General features: G+C 39.1%; 1 protein-coding gene across 1 annotated transcript; it reads right to left on the bottom strand.

Annotated features, from left to right (window-relative positions):
* Positions 1-6,438: 6,438 nt before the first annotated feature.
* On the bottom strand, positions 6,439-7,808 carry LOC121878481 (potassium voltage-gated channel protein Shal). The gene has a single exon (XM_042384731.1). The coding sequence runs from the start codon at positions 7,555-7,557 to the stop codon at positions 6,439-6,441; it is 1,119 nt and encodes a 372-aa protein (XP_042240665.1). The 5' UTR covers positions 7,558-7,808.
* Positions 7,809-15,770: the final 7,962 nt, after the last annotated feature.

The raw sequence follows: 15,770 nt of genomic DNA on the forward strand, positions 1-15,770 counted from the left end.
TAATGCTAATATTATAATGAGTGTGAGAGAAGAACCTTGGTAATGACACTGAAGGTTTACACTAGGTACAGGGAAGGTCGTCTAGGTATATTGACAATAAAGGTTTACATTAGGTACAGGGAAGGTCGTCTAGGCATATTGACAATAAAGGTTTACACTAGGTACAGGGAAGGTCGTCTAGGTATATTGACAATAAAGGTTTACACTAGGTACAGGGAAGGTCGTCTAGATATATTGACAATAAAGGTTTACACTAGGTACAGGGAAGGTCGTCTAGGTATATTGACAATAAAGGTTTACACTAGGTACAGGGAAGGTCGTCTAGGTATATTGACAATAAAGGTTTACACTAGGTACAGAGAAGGTCGTCTAGATATATTGACAATAAAGGTTTACACTAGGTACAGAGAAGGTCGTCTAGATATATTGACAATAAAGGTTTACACTAGGTACAGGGAAGGTCGTCTAGGTATATTGACAATAAAGGTTTACACTAGGTACAGAGAAGGTCGTCTAGGTATATTGACAATAAAGGTTTACACTAGGTACAGAGAAGGTCGTCTAGATATATTGACAATAAAGGTTTACACTAGGTACAGGGAAGGTCGTCTAGGTATACTGACAATGAAGGTTTACACTAGGTACAAGAGGGCCATCTTGATATATATTGATAATGAAGGTTTACGCTGGGTACAGAAGGATCGTCTTGGTATACTGATAGTGAGGGCTTACACTGGGCATAGGACTTGAGAATATCAAAAATTTAATTAACAACAATTGCTTTGACAATAATCTCTGAATAACGTACATGTAGAAAGTCGTCACAGAAAACAGGAGTAATCAATAACAACTCTCACCCATGAAATTATCATACACCAGAATATCTTTATCTTGTTTTAACCAATGTGTCATCTCCACCACTCATACTTCAACATTAGACCCAAAATCAGATGCTGAGACAGTTAAGCCAATAGTTCCATAACAAGGGAACAGGAACCTATATGTCAGGTATTTTAGGGATGACGACTGTAAACATAGATATATTTTCTTTTTCATTTCTGATCTTTTTTTCTCGAAAATTCCAACTATTGTTTACAAGATAGTGATCATACAAGTAGAGATAAAACAAAAGATAAAGGAATAGCCTCAGTGCTAAACCTAGTTGACCTAACTTAACCTTACGTAGTTTAAGTATAATTTACTTATATTGAAATAGTAAAGTACGTTTTAAATATAGTAGATAGTTTTACCATGTATGACTGATATCTGTGGGGTTTCTGACAATATAGTGTTATCAATATTACACAAAGAAGTCCATTCAATTAAAAGGTTTGATATGACAATTTTCCAAAACATACACGACTTAATTATAGTAAGACTAATCCTACTTCATTTCAGACATCCATAGCCATCCTAACATAATCAAACTTATATAATTTAAGTTCAATAGGTTAGATTAGGGGCTAAGTTAGGTTAGGTTGAATTGTTACATACAGTATATATATATATATATATATATATATATATATATATATATATATATATATATATATATATATATATATATATATATATATATATATATATATATATATATATATATATATACACACACACAAATATTTTAACAGTAACACCAGTTGACACTTCATTTGACACTAGTTTAATCTAACTCTTCTTAAACTTTGCCAGTACAGTAAAGGTTGCCAACTACTATATACTTTTTTCGTTACATGGTGTTTGTTTACTCCGGTGCATTTAAAACTGTGGTCACCGTCAACAAAGTCCTGAGGCGAGACCCACATTTTACCGGATATAGATAAAATTCTCGAATCTAGTCAGCCTCTGACCAGTGATTGTGCGTGATAGTGAGAGTGAGGTAATGTAATGTTATGCAACTAAGGGCAAAGGGAGGGAGTTGGTGGATACCATGATCAGGAGGAAGGGCGACAATATGTGTGTACAAGAGACTAAATTGACAGGGAAGAGTGCGAAATAGCTGGTAGAGAGCTACAAGTTGTATTGCTATGGAGAGCAAGGAAGGAGGAGTGTTGAGGGAGCGTTACTTACTGAACAATAAGGAAGATTTGAAAGAAACGGTATGGGAGGCCAAGAGGATGAACGGCACAATAATAATAGCAAGTTGGTGATATCACCCTATGCATCAAAGACAGGGTTACTCAGACCAAAGAGAAATATGTTTTCAGGGATGAACCAGAAAAACCTGTAGGACCTGCACCTCCTGGAGAGAAGGTCGTGATCGGTGCGGACCTAAACGAACACCTGGGCTGAAGGGTGGACAGGGGTGGGCTGGTGCCTGGAGGTTATGGCTTGGGAAGGAGACACGAAGATGGAGAGAGGATATAAAATACGGCCTGAGGCTTGGACCTTCTCTGTGTCAACACCGGGTTTAGGAAGAGGAAAGAACACTTGCTGATTTACAAGAGAGAGACACAGCAGTTAATGATAGGAACTATAATATGACAAATTGCAAGACGGTATTATGTAGATATAAAGAGTGAAGAAGGAAATGACTTAAGATGAAAGCGTAGGGTATGATGGAGCAAAGGTTTGTTGAACACAGCGAGGTCCAACAGAGACAATGGGGACATGCAGTTAAGTATCCATTGACAACCAAGTAACCTAACTGTACTGCACTTTTCCTTGTATTGTGTTTATCTATATTTTACCCAAAATTCTTTGAAGATATAGTTCATAATGTATTTAAGGTAAAGCAAGTTAGTTCAGACATTTAATGTAATTTTCTCCTTCGTCAAACTCCCACAATACTTAATTGTTGAATCTAATAGTAAAGAAGATTGGACTCCGTGATATAGAGTCTGGGGGTTTATTTTTATTTTTTTACTGAATAGTATATGTGATCATAGAAGTTCCATTAAAAACATACAGTACTATCAATTGACGTTGCGCCTCTTACGCTGCACGAATTAAGAGTCTGGATGATGTATATCTTGCTGGGCATCCAACTCCCCCAGGTGATGTAAGCTTTCCGTCACTGTCACTGTCACCTCATAAAGCTTACCTGTCTCACTACATATTAACTTGTAATAAGAGTACTTAACACTTTTTTCCTTCAATTAATATACAGGTGATACAAAATGATTTGATGGCTAACCAGAGTAGCTCCTGACTCTCATACATACATACACAAAAAATATGGGTTAACAGTTAATGCTGTAAACACGAAAGTGCTGTTTTTTCCAAATTTTAAATAATTCCTAAAATAAAAAAGTATGGTAGGCAAAAGGGAACTTAAACAAGTGGAAAATTTTATGTTTGGGAAATAACATTAGTTATGATGGTGGATGTACAGAAGAATTCAAAACAAGAAAACGTCGAGCAAAAACGGCATTTAATAATCTAAAAGACCTGACAAAAGGGATATTAACTTCAGTTTGACAAAAAAAGGCTGCTGAAACGCTATATATGGTCAGGAGAGTTGTTTGGGTGGGAATTATTGACACTTTCAGTAGACCCCAAAATGAGGTTAGAGGCCTTTGAAATGTGGTGTTATAAGAGAAAATTAAAAATAAGCTGCACTGACGAGAGAAATACTTGAAATTTATAGAATAAGAAAAATGAGATACTCTGGTTATATAATTAGAGCAAAGTTAAGGGTAGGAGGGCCAGGGGAAGGCAGAGATTGGGATGTATAAATGAAATTAAAAAGTGAGCCCCCAGAGAGATGCATAATCTCGGAGGATTGGTAAAAACATCCCGAAAACCTTAATAGTGGAGGACTGTGGTCAGTGGTCACCAACCCTCAGATATGAAGATGATACTTTTAATTGATTGATGAATGTGAACGACGCTATAAATGAAAATAAAGCCAATTTTACAATATACAAATAAATTTTCATTAAGTTGCAGCAATGCAAAGACAAAATTATCTATTTAGCAAAAAGTTTAGTAGCTTCTTTAAAGCTTAATCGATAATGTCTATATAGCGTTTCGAGATTATCATTAGTCCGTATCACAAAGTACAAATAAATTGCAATAAATCATGCGAATGATTTCATATAAATCTCAAAACCTAACAAGGAAATTCAATAATGACATATTAAATGAATTTCAAGATACAGGACTTAGTTGCTAATAAGACAAATGAATATCAGAATTAAAAACAGAAATCTAATAAAAGGAAAGAGTGGCTCAAGACCAAGGTGTGTTGTCACTCGCATCAGAGGTAATGGTCATCCACTGTATGAGAAATATTTCACACTTGCTTCCAGGTGTGTAAAGAGACCCATCATAGAATTATGGAATAATGCTTAGATAAATAACAAACCTTACATTGGTGATAACATCAGATATTACTGTGTGATGTGTCTGATAAACTTTTGATATGATGTTTTGTGTTTAATAATGACAGGTTTTGATGCTTAATTAACAAAAATAAAGGTATAGTTATCTGCTTCTTCTTCGTGACGATAAGGTCCCCTAGAATTAATTTTATTGATGATGATAAACAGTATATACATTATATTATATATTAGGGATCCCCATTTAGCCAGACACCACTAAATCTTCCATATATCTGCCAGCTTACATGTGACTGATTGAAAATATTTTATTATTACAAAAACTGTAGTGTGGTGATTCATGAGTCATGTCTAAAATTCGATTAATGTCTTCTCTAGGCTGTTGATTTTCAGTATTTTTCTACTGTCGGAAACGTATCCCTCTAACCACTCTCGTAATAATAGGATTGTGAATCTCTCGTTCTTATCTACGGCAAATCAACTATATGAAGATTTTTTGTTTTTATAATGTATATGTCTCGTAGTGCCATAGTAGCAACTCCTGTTCCCACGTGGAGGAACAGGGTTTGATTCCTGACTAGTGAGGCATTGTTTGTATTTATGTATGTATATAGAACACGAGCATCTTCAACTTTACCTGGGAATTGTATAACTGTGTCAAATGCTGTAGCTACGAAAACTTAAGGAAGCTTCTCATTTACTGCAATAATCATTTTGCTGCCAAGTGGTTGTCTGCACAAATATATTGTTTCCTTGGCCATCAATGGTTCCTAACACTAATACATTTTGCCACTTAACACCAATGGTTGCCAACAATAACACATTGTGCCACTAAAAACCACTGGTTGCCAATAATGATACATTGTACCACTAAACACCAATGGTTGCCAACAATAATACACTGCACCACTAAAAACCACTGGTTGCCAATCAATAATAATACACTGCACCACTAAAAACCACTGGTTGCCAACAATAATACATTATATCACTAAACACCAATGGTTGCCAACACCAATGGTTGCCAACACCAATACAATACAGTGTTGAAAAATCAATGGCTGTCGGTATTACAATATTGTACTATTGGTCATCAATGGTTGCTTCCCCTGATGTCCACCAAGCCTATCAAAGTAGAGGCCACTGAATGTTGTCTCAGATCATAATCAGCTTTAACTAAGGTAATAATTTAACAAATTCAAGTAAAACTTAACCTTACCTCTCCATAGGTGTACACATTCCTACTAAAATTTATCTCACTACAAGCATTTGAACTAAACCTTAAACAATACTATGCATGTGTGTGTGTGTGTGTGTGTGTTTCTATGTGTGTGGGAGTTTACTAATGGGTATATATGTTCGTGCATGCGTATTTGAGTAAGTGCATACGTGTACATGTGTTTGTGTACATAAGGATGCTCTTGTATCTGCTCTTGTCTGGAAACTTATTCACTAAGGAGTGTGTGTGTGTGTGTGTGTGCGTGGACCTGTGTCAGTGATATAAGATGCTCGACACCACCCACATGACCTTTGACATCAGGCAGCTGAGAATCACCACTACACAACGCAGCTCACTAAGTGGGCAATCTGTAATCTGTATCTGCTCACTAAGGATGCTTGCTACTCAAGCTGTCTCACTCACCACTGTTGTTCATCAATATGAACATCATATTTAAGTTTTTTGATATATTTCAGTCACACAAAATCACACTATGGCCAATCACATTAAAGTCTGCGTGCACACGCACACACACACACACACACACATACACACACACACACACACACACACACACACACACACACACACACACAACTATGGACGCGCGCACACACAAACTTACGTACAAACTTACAAAAGAATATGCTTAGAACGTATTTCCATATGACTTATTATGTAATCATTTTTAAACGTTCTTGTAAGAGAACTCGTGTTAGACAAAGATGATAAACAGAGTAACATAAATCATATGATAATCTTGAGAAACAGCCAGGATAGGGTCACCATCACCAAACAGCTTACACTGGGATAGTGTCATCCCTGGCTTACAAGTGTCGACAGTTAATACACGATTGTAGACAGGGAACGATGACATGAGTGAAGTATTGTGTAGAAGAGATTATGTGAGAACAAAGAGTGGACAACAGCAGACACTTACCCTAACGTGGTCATAGTGACGATGGTATACCAGAATGCTGATGGGATGGACGTGAAGGTGGTCTCTTCTACATTCTTTTCTGCGTAGAACATGACTGTGGCGAAAATAATGATAGCCATGGCCAAAGAGAAGACAAGGAACCCAAGTTCTGAGGCGCAGGACTTAAGCGTGTAGCCCAGGATACGCAGCCCTTGGGAGTGGCGGGAGAACTTAAAGATCCTGAACACTCGGAACACTCGCAGAGTGACGAAAGCGCCTGAGACGTCGTCGTTGTCGGTGATGCCCAGCCCGATATAGTAGGGCAGAATGGCCACCACGTCGATGATGGACATAACAGAGCGTACAAACTTACAGCGGTCGGGCGCCGCAAACATACGCAGTAGGTACTCTGCCGTGAAGATCATCACACACGCCGTGTCACCACAGAAGAAGATTATTTTGTAGCGCTCACCACAAGGTTGTGACTCCTTCTTGCCTGGTAGGCGTCCACATGGCACCGTCTCTACCACATTGGCCATCACGGACACGGCAATGAAGAAACCAGTCACGTAGTAAAACACTAACGCCGCCGTTGACGTGTGAGGATTTTCAAATGCGCGCCACATGCGCTCACGTATTGTGCGATAAACATATTTGTCTTGCTCTCCGCTTTCAGAGAGTTTGTCGTCCAAAAGCCGCTCGGCATTTTCACGTTTGCGGTCACGATAATCTTCATAACAACAGTCACCAATCACGTCGGGAATTATACCAAAGAAGGCAAGCTCCTCGTCGTAACTGGTGAGACACTCATGTTTTGGGTAGTGGAGCTTCCCCGTGCGGTAATAGTTGAGAATATGCCGAAATATATCGGGATCTCGATCAAAGAAGTATTCTTTCGTTTCTTCATCGTAGAAGAATTCTCTCTCATTGGAACCGAGGAGTGTATCAGGGTATTTCTCAAGCGTATTGCGCCAGGTTTCAAACCGTCGCCCCGATACATTGATCAGCAACTTCTCATCATCTGGGCGCCGCTTATCCTTGGGGATGGGCGGCGCCGGCAATGGGTTGTTGGCGATGGGAACCCATCCGATGGCAGCTGCTCGAGCGAAGGGCAACCAAGCGGCCACCGAGGCCATGCTGTGCGGGGGAATGTTGCTGGTGGGGGCAGGCGCCGGTGCGAGCCACGACAGTTAAACAGCACGCACGCACACAGGCACTGGGGATGCCGCCCTATGGTACCCGCCTATTTGTACATGTTTACCCTCTGGCACGATCACTACCGGTACCACTGCTCACTATTGGTCACTTTGCACTTGAAACACACAGCATAACACCCTGGAAAATCGCAAGCAGGGCAGAGGAGGGTGTTTCCCGCGCCCGCTGCTCCACTACTGAACGGGTGTGCGCAGCGGGACCCTCAGTGCCATGCGCGCATCGATCTACACAGCGCCAGGGTAGCGGCACAGATCCACCGCACTGCTATTTCATAGGCACCTGACTCCCCACCTCGGCCACCCGGACCCTCCCTCCCCATCTCTCTTACACACACCATTTACATCTCTTACAAACACTCGCAAGTTATTACAACCATGGGTATCTATGAGGAGCCAGTCATGACAGCAATTAGCAAGCGTTTTGGATGCACGCGTATAGTGCGCGTGTCTCGTCTCCATGACAACATATGCGTGAATAAGCTGTACTTGTCTAGGATCTACCAAAATCTGAGAAGTTTTCGTCCAAGAAAACAAATTAAATATTTATTTGTTATCATTAAATTTAGTTATTTATGTTTACAAGACCCGAACAAAAATTGATTCCATCCCGGACTCACCATAATGTGGGACGCGTTGAAGAAGTGATGAAGACACTGAAGGAAGGGACTGAGAGTCTCACAGTAGCGTGCAGTGACTGAAGGTGGTCACCTGTAATTACCAGGGCTGTTAGCTCATCGTAGCGCACCACACAACGTTACACTCACCCATTTACTGTTTATTTATTCCTTCTGACTCCTAAGAGGCGATTCTTCTGTTCTTCCTTAGCATGCACCTGTACTCAATTATAATTACCCTTAAATTTAAAAACACATGCAGAAAGCATCTTGACAGGTAAATGTATCTTACGAGAGAAAAATCTTTATATTCTCGATGTTTTAACCCATTGAAGTGGGGTGGACTGTAAAAGGTGTGTTTACCGTGCGTCTTCCCAGCTGACAGAGACCCGACAGAAATAGATATGTTAGTATTGTATCCAAACACCGCCGACTCCTTCTCTCAGCAGCATGTGACCAGTTACATTGCATGACTCCGATGAGATGGTTCACGATACGTTACTTGCAATTTAGAATTAACTCACAGTAAAGAGTTCTTCCTGTATTATGTGCAATATAGCCAATTCACAGTAAAGTATCTCGCTGTGTTATGTGTTACTTATGGGCAACTCACAGTAAATGGCTCTCGCTGTGTTACGTGTTACTTTCCTTTGAATGTGTCATTAACTGCGAGGAAAAACATTAACAATCATTGTGCTAGATTAATTTACGTATGCAACACAACTTCCCTGTTTTATATTTCATTGCAATTCGTTTATTTTATTCTCTTAAAAAAAGCCTATATGTCTTGTAGTTTATTATACCCCAAGCCGCATCCGAGTGAGAAATTAATTTACGTGATAGAACAAAAGCTTCGTGCCAGCCATTGTTGGATTTTTATGTGGTGGTCAGAGGTAAGTCTCCGGGAACTATACAGATAATCTCAAGCATACTAACAAGAGTGACAACTGTATGACCCAGCTGGTTCAGGGAGCTAAATGAGCTTGGTGGTTATTGTCTATATAATTAAATAACATGTATACAAAGATTATTAAATATCTTAGATACCAGTTAGAGAGAGTAAGGAAGTAGAGGAGTCGTGGGTGCCTCGGGCTGGCTGGGTGTGTTCTCGATAGGTGAAGAGCGAGTCTGCTGTGATCCGTGTCATGTACTCGGGGCAAGTATGGTGAGGATGGTAAAGTCTGCCTCATATACAGGGTGATCACATGTCTGGCTATGGTTTCTGATTTGTGTATAAGGTGGTGGTTTTGATATTATCTGGTTTGTTCTGAAAATAAAGGAGAGGAGATAGCGGGACCTCGAAGAAACACCATTTACTCATAAGAGATTGTGTAGTTCAAAGCGCCGATTAAAGAGCCAGCATCAACAATAACTGTATCGTCTTTGAAAAAGCCACTAGCTGGCATAAATTCCTCCATTATGCAGTCCAATGTGCCTCACAGAAACTAAAGCAGTTGGCTAATGATACAGGTATACAGGATATCAAACTTCCTGCCAAAATATTATGTGGCGATTTGTAGCAACTGATGGCAATTAATACCTTGGTATTTGAATGCTTGACAAAGTAAAAAAATCGACACCGTACTTCTCACTCTCAAAGCTGTTTTCCAGTCCTGATACCAGTCACAAAGGCCAAAGCTTTTGTGACTGGTGACCTGTATAGAGACTAACTGAAGATGGAACCACTATCTTAAAGCAGTTGGAGCTTCATCATATGTATCATAAGTGTCTAAATCGTCTTGGTCAAGTATATTCTTCAAAATCCTCCTGAACCAAAGACTTCAGTTCCTGATATGAAATTGCTGGTACAGCTGTATGGAAGAAGTGTCATTCTTGCGTTTCCTGAGGGTAAGCAGCAATTGCTTAAAAATGCATACCTTGTCCATGACTATCAAGATTAAGCTTTCATGTTGGTAGGGTAGCAAAAATTTGAAGAGAAAATATATTCATCGAGGAACATTATCAGTTTTCTGGCAGCTTCCCACCTGTGTCAGGTAGAAATGGTCTCCAATACTAAGCTCTTCCATTTTATGATTCTCTGTGAGTCAAACTTGTCTGGACTTGTAAATGATTCAATAGCCTGCCTTACCTTAGCCCAGCTTCTAGTCCACAGCTGCAAGAAAATTGCATAGGTTTTACCAGTTTTCAGTGGTCATTCACTGGATAGAGTCTCCCTCTTCTCTTATATGTAGGTATGAACGTCTACACCTTGTCAAGAAGTAAAAAGATAGTGGACCAGATGATCAAACAAGGAATCGCCGCCTCATACGCGTGGGTCATCCAGGTGGACAACTCACTGGCTACTTTTCGTAAGTAAGTAGCTCAAGGGATTCCTCATAGTGGATGCCATGGATGATCTTGATTATAACCCCTCTTCGATGACAGCCAGAGATTTCTTCTTTGTTGTAAGCATCAAAATAATCCAGAACCCAACCCTCTGTTTGCCATGCATCACTCCTATATGTGTCTTGTGGCCCCAGTGCGATCACCGTCTTTTTGTCATTGTTTACGGAAAAGATCAACTTCCCTACCATGATAAAGCCAGGCATTCGTTAAGAACTTCACTAAATTCCTCAGTCCTGGCCAAATTCCTGTTCTTGGTTGTGATGGCCCAATATTTGCTATGTATGAATTCTCCGGCTGAGTGCAAAAGAAAACTTCAAATGCTATTATAAAATCTGCCTTTAAATATATGATTCTAAGGCAAATATAGCTGGAAGTCCCACTTTTGGAGGTCTCTAGTGCCAACCGGAAATACCATGAGTGACTTTGGTCTTTTTGCATTAAGGTGATCTGCAGTTTTGAGTACCACATTACATATTGGCCGTTTTGTACCTAATACTCTGTAATAATTCTTATGTCCTTGAATGTTGTAAGTGTTCATAATGTAGAAAATAGACACAGAAAGGCTGCTCTCATTTATTCAAACAAAAATATACAGAACTTCACTTGTAATGACATAAATATTTACCTAAGCAGCTTCAACAGTATTACAAATTATTGAAACTTATCATCAAACATAAAACACAATTTAGTGAAGCAACAGCAGCATTTACTGAAAGTTGGAACATGGTAATTACATAATAACCCGAGAATTTTCAGCGATAACAAACGCCTATTAATTACTATGCATCTTAAATCTCCATCTCCGATTCATCACTACAACAATCATCACTGAGTGGTCCCTCTTTAAGGCTCTGTACAAGAGTTTGTTACCTTCTGAGATATAAGGAATGAGATCCATGAGGTCCTTCCATTTTTTAACTGGTATCTGTCTTTCAATTTGTGCCCTGTGAATTAGTGACATGTGCCTTGCCCTGCCTTTGAAGGTTTGTCTTAATTCTAACTTTTTCAATGTTTCCTGCTCAAACGTTTTCTTGTATAAGAAGGTTCAGTACTAATACTCTCTGTTTAAAGATTTTTTCTAATTTTCAACCATTGAATGTTTTCCTTGTCTGTGTTTTTCTTTCTATTCAAGAGTTAACCGTCAGAACAGATGTTTTGCTTGCAGAAAGTCTAATGTTTTCATTTCAATTTCACGCAACTTTTTCTTACTTGGTATACTTCTGAATATGTTAGACCAATATCTAGGCACTTCAATAACTGCAATGGTGTTTTTTTATTTTCTCTATAGCTGCATGAACAATATCTGTTTCCATGTGAGGCTGTCCAGGCCATAAATAAGTGTACACACTTTTTAGATTTTTTTCTGTGGTAACTCCATTCCCATGACGGACAAATACACGTTCCTATTTTGGCCACCACAACAGTCCGAATAGAGGCGCACATCTGTGATTTCCGGAGGCAACTTTTCCCGCCACATCAGAAGTGCCGATCCGATCTCTTCACTTCCCCTTCCTGCGATTGTATCATCCCACAACATACAATGTTCTTTGATTTCTTCGTATTTGTTTCATAGATTGTGAGACTGTGTACTACAAACTACATTTTATATAATAGTTCACCAGTCTTCAAGACGGAATTGTTTTAGTATAGCCTGAGTGTCCATCGCAACGATATTTCATATTATTTTATACTGTGTACTTTATCTCACTTCAGGTTCTGATGACGAAATAAGATTCTTCTGAAACGTGACTGTTATTAAATAAACCAATCCCTAATACTAAGATACAACACATTAGTTACTTCTAAGAAATCGATATTTTTTCATAGAAATTAACAGAGCAAAACCAAGAACGAGGCCAGATGAGCATCGTCTTCCCTGAGTTCGTGGCTCCTTTACGTTCTTATAGGGGAAGCACAGACAATTTCTCTTCTGTAGATACGATGAATTATTCTAGTAATTACAGAAATGTTTGAACCCGATTCTTACATTTCTGATAATGCTTCCCAAACATTCATTCTACTGATGATATTGACGCACTAATACATAAATGAAATAATACATTATTTTATTTATTGCAAAAACACTAAAGTCATGTCCCATATGTCTACAGTACATCTCAGGAAAAAACATTGATATATGATACTATGGTAAAGGATTAGAGTATGGGGTTAATGTGTATGTGGGGGTGAGGGGACAGGGGAGCACACGCCCACAGATCACCGGTGACGCGGCCAGTAATCGATGAAGTCGCCAGTGTATGACACGCCACTAGTGCCAGGCAGGAGGTGGGGGTGCGCACCTTTCCTGCTGGTAAACTTCCCTCCATTACTGCCACTACTACACATACATCCTAATATCTATATTTAAACCTCAGGGAACCGTATTATCCAAGTCTTTCTTCCCAGGAGCTTCCGAGATTATATTCACTTTTGTCCTCATCTGAAGCTTTCATCGCGATCTTCATGATCCTCAAATTCAGATGCCTAATATTTCAGCTGCATGGGCCTACGACCTCGAATTTTGGAGTTTTGGTCACCCATTCCTGGATTTACAGGAGCTGAAGCCAGTAACGGTACCAGAAATCTTAAACTTCACCTCCGGTATTCTTCAAGGTAATCTCTAAGAGCCTCACTTCTTACCCCATGTGAGATTAATTTCTTACCTGCAGGTATCTTGTCTTTACAGTAGTAAGTATCAAGTTTGGTGTCTCTCACTTCATGAACCACAACTTTCTTAAGTAGTTACAATGTCCACCTCCACGATCCTCAAACATCGCATCATAGAACAATGAATATATTACTTCTAGAGGCTTCAGTCATCACCTCGAGGACTTAAATAATTATCGTTTACACCACCAATCTTCTCATTTTTCCCCTGCAGAAGCCTCCGTCTGTTTACAGGATCCTCAGTTCTTTCGAGATTCTTATCCTTTACCACCAAGGATTTCCATACGTACTCACTGACACAGTCCACACCTCGCACGTCACCTTCAGAAGTCCATACTCTCAGAGGGATTGGTCCTTGCCTTGACAAACTATTGTTCTGATACCAAGGAAATTGAGTCCTAGCTTCCAAAGAGCTTCGAACCTCACCCGAGGAAGCTATATCATAATCTTAGACAAACAGAAAAATAGATAGATAGATATTCCTTAAAATCGCCATACAAGTTTAAATTGAATCAGCGTGTACCTGTATATAGACAATGCAGGTATACTAGTGCGTTTACAGGGGCTCGTTAGGTTTTGTGATGTGTGGCAGCCCTGTGCTTGTTTACATTCGACAGAAGGAAACTCGCAATAGTAATCATATATGGAATCAAAGTAAAACAATATTAAAACAAATAGGGTAATGAAATTATACTTTCACTGTTCTACAAGATTCGCTCCTCGCTGTGTTGATCCCGGGTCAAGATTTCTCACTTCAGCCCTACAAGTTCTAGTTTTATATAAAGGACACAAAACCCTCACTTTTACTAATACATAATATTTGATGCCAATAGGACAGTACAGCTGAACAGTGAACTGTGTATATAACCAAGCTAGGCTTACCCTGGGCACCTTAGATAAGAAAGATGAAGATGTAGTCTATAACTGAGTAATAATGAGCCGTCAGACCAATGACACCAACTTTCAATCTGTAGGTGGACAGAAAACTGTGATAGGAGTTTCATGGATGATGAGTTCAAGGAATGAAAGAGTTTAAAGTGCACGGTGTATGGACGCCACGATAGTGAATGTTGTGTTCTGCAACTGAGGTTCACAACATAGAGAAGATAGACAGCCTTTCATTAACACAATAGCCTTGGTGACAGCAGTATAAAAGAGAAAATGAGGAGCCAAATCATCTGACATAAAAGGGAAGTATGGAATATGGAACTGATCTTTGATGAGGGGATTACCTTTAAACTGTACTTTGTCTTACAGTGATAAGTAGAGCTGTGATGCGCCACTGTATACATGACTACAGTGTTCCATGTGGAGGTGGTCAGTGGATAAGTAAAATAAAAAGCAGATAAAACTAGAAAACGGACATATATTTTTGTACACTTTTTTTGCAATGTTAGAAATGTTATTGCTCTATGAAAAGTTGTTTGTAATAAGAAGACAAAGGATATTACCATTGAGGTTGATGCAATGGATAATTACTACATGAAACTAACAGCTCGATATGATCTTGTTGATGGTAAACTGTATCCCACAAGTCTATACCTTATGTAGAAAAAATTCGCATGTTCTAAAACACTCCGTAGTTCCGTCCCACTCACACTCGTATGATTTCTTGATCAATAAAGGCAGTATTAGCGCTCTTTGCCCCTAGAGTTTACTCAACAATCATTCTCATGTTGAAACTGAGATCCTGACAGACAAATTCTTCCATTAATCCTTCTATCTAGTTTCTCCTGAAAAATTTGTAACATTCTTAATATCTTTCTATTCACATTTTAATTTTTTTCCTAAATATTATTAATTATTTTTGTAAATGTGTAGTACAATAATTTTATCGAACAGATTTTATCTATTCATTTGTGTAAGATTTATCGGGTCTTATTACATTCCAACCCTTTATCTTGTTCTTGTATTGTTTCCTTCATTACCTGATCTTCGTCTTGATATATCACTTGCTATCACTTTCTTGTATGGCAAATCAAATAACTCTCTTAGAATACTTTTGTGATAATGTAGTTTTGCTTGTTTGTGAGTTTCATTCTTACAGTAGCGATCCACAATTTAAGAATTACATTAGACACTGAACCATTTTGTATGTATCAGTAAAGTTCAAAGGTCATCAGTGAAAGTGCCTAAACTATTGCAAGTTTCAATAAATGTTAACCAATAATTACGATTTTTTTACAGGTGGAAGGGATGACCTTACTCCAGTGACCACCTTACTACAAAGACGATCTTATTTCAGTGATCTTATAAAAATATTTACTGCCTTTCATTTCCTCCCTTATTTCAGAAACGGGTCTTATTTGAAAGGACAAGCACTCATTCCGGTGTTTACACCATTTTGCTCAAATGTAAGGTAATAGGTAAGGAATTTTCTAGGTCTCACATACTCTTTACACCCCCTACACTCCTCCCCACACCCCTACACTTCTCCCCACACCCCTACACTAATCCTCACACCCCCTACGCTCCTCCCCACACCACTACACTCCTCCCCACGCCCTA

Source organism: Homarus americanus, unplaced genomic scaffold (assembly GCF_018991925.1).
Source record: "Homarus americanus isolate GMGI-L3 unplaced genomic scaffold, GMGI_Hamer_2.0 scaffold41027, whole genome shotgun sequence".
Classification (NCBI taxonomy): domain Eukaryota; kingdom Metazoa; phylum Arthropoda; class Malacostraca; order Decapoda; family Nephropidae; genus Homarus; species Homarus americanus.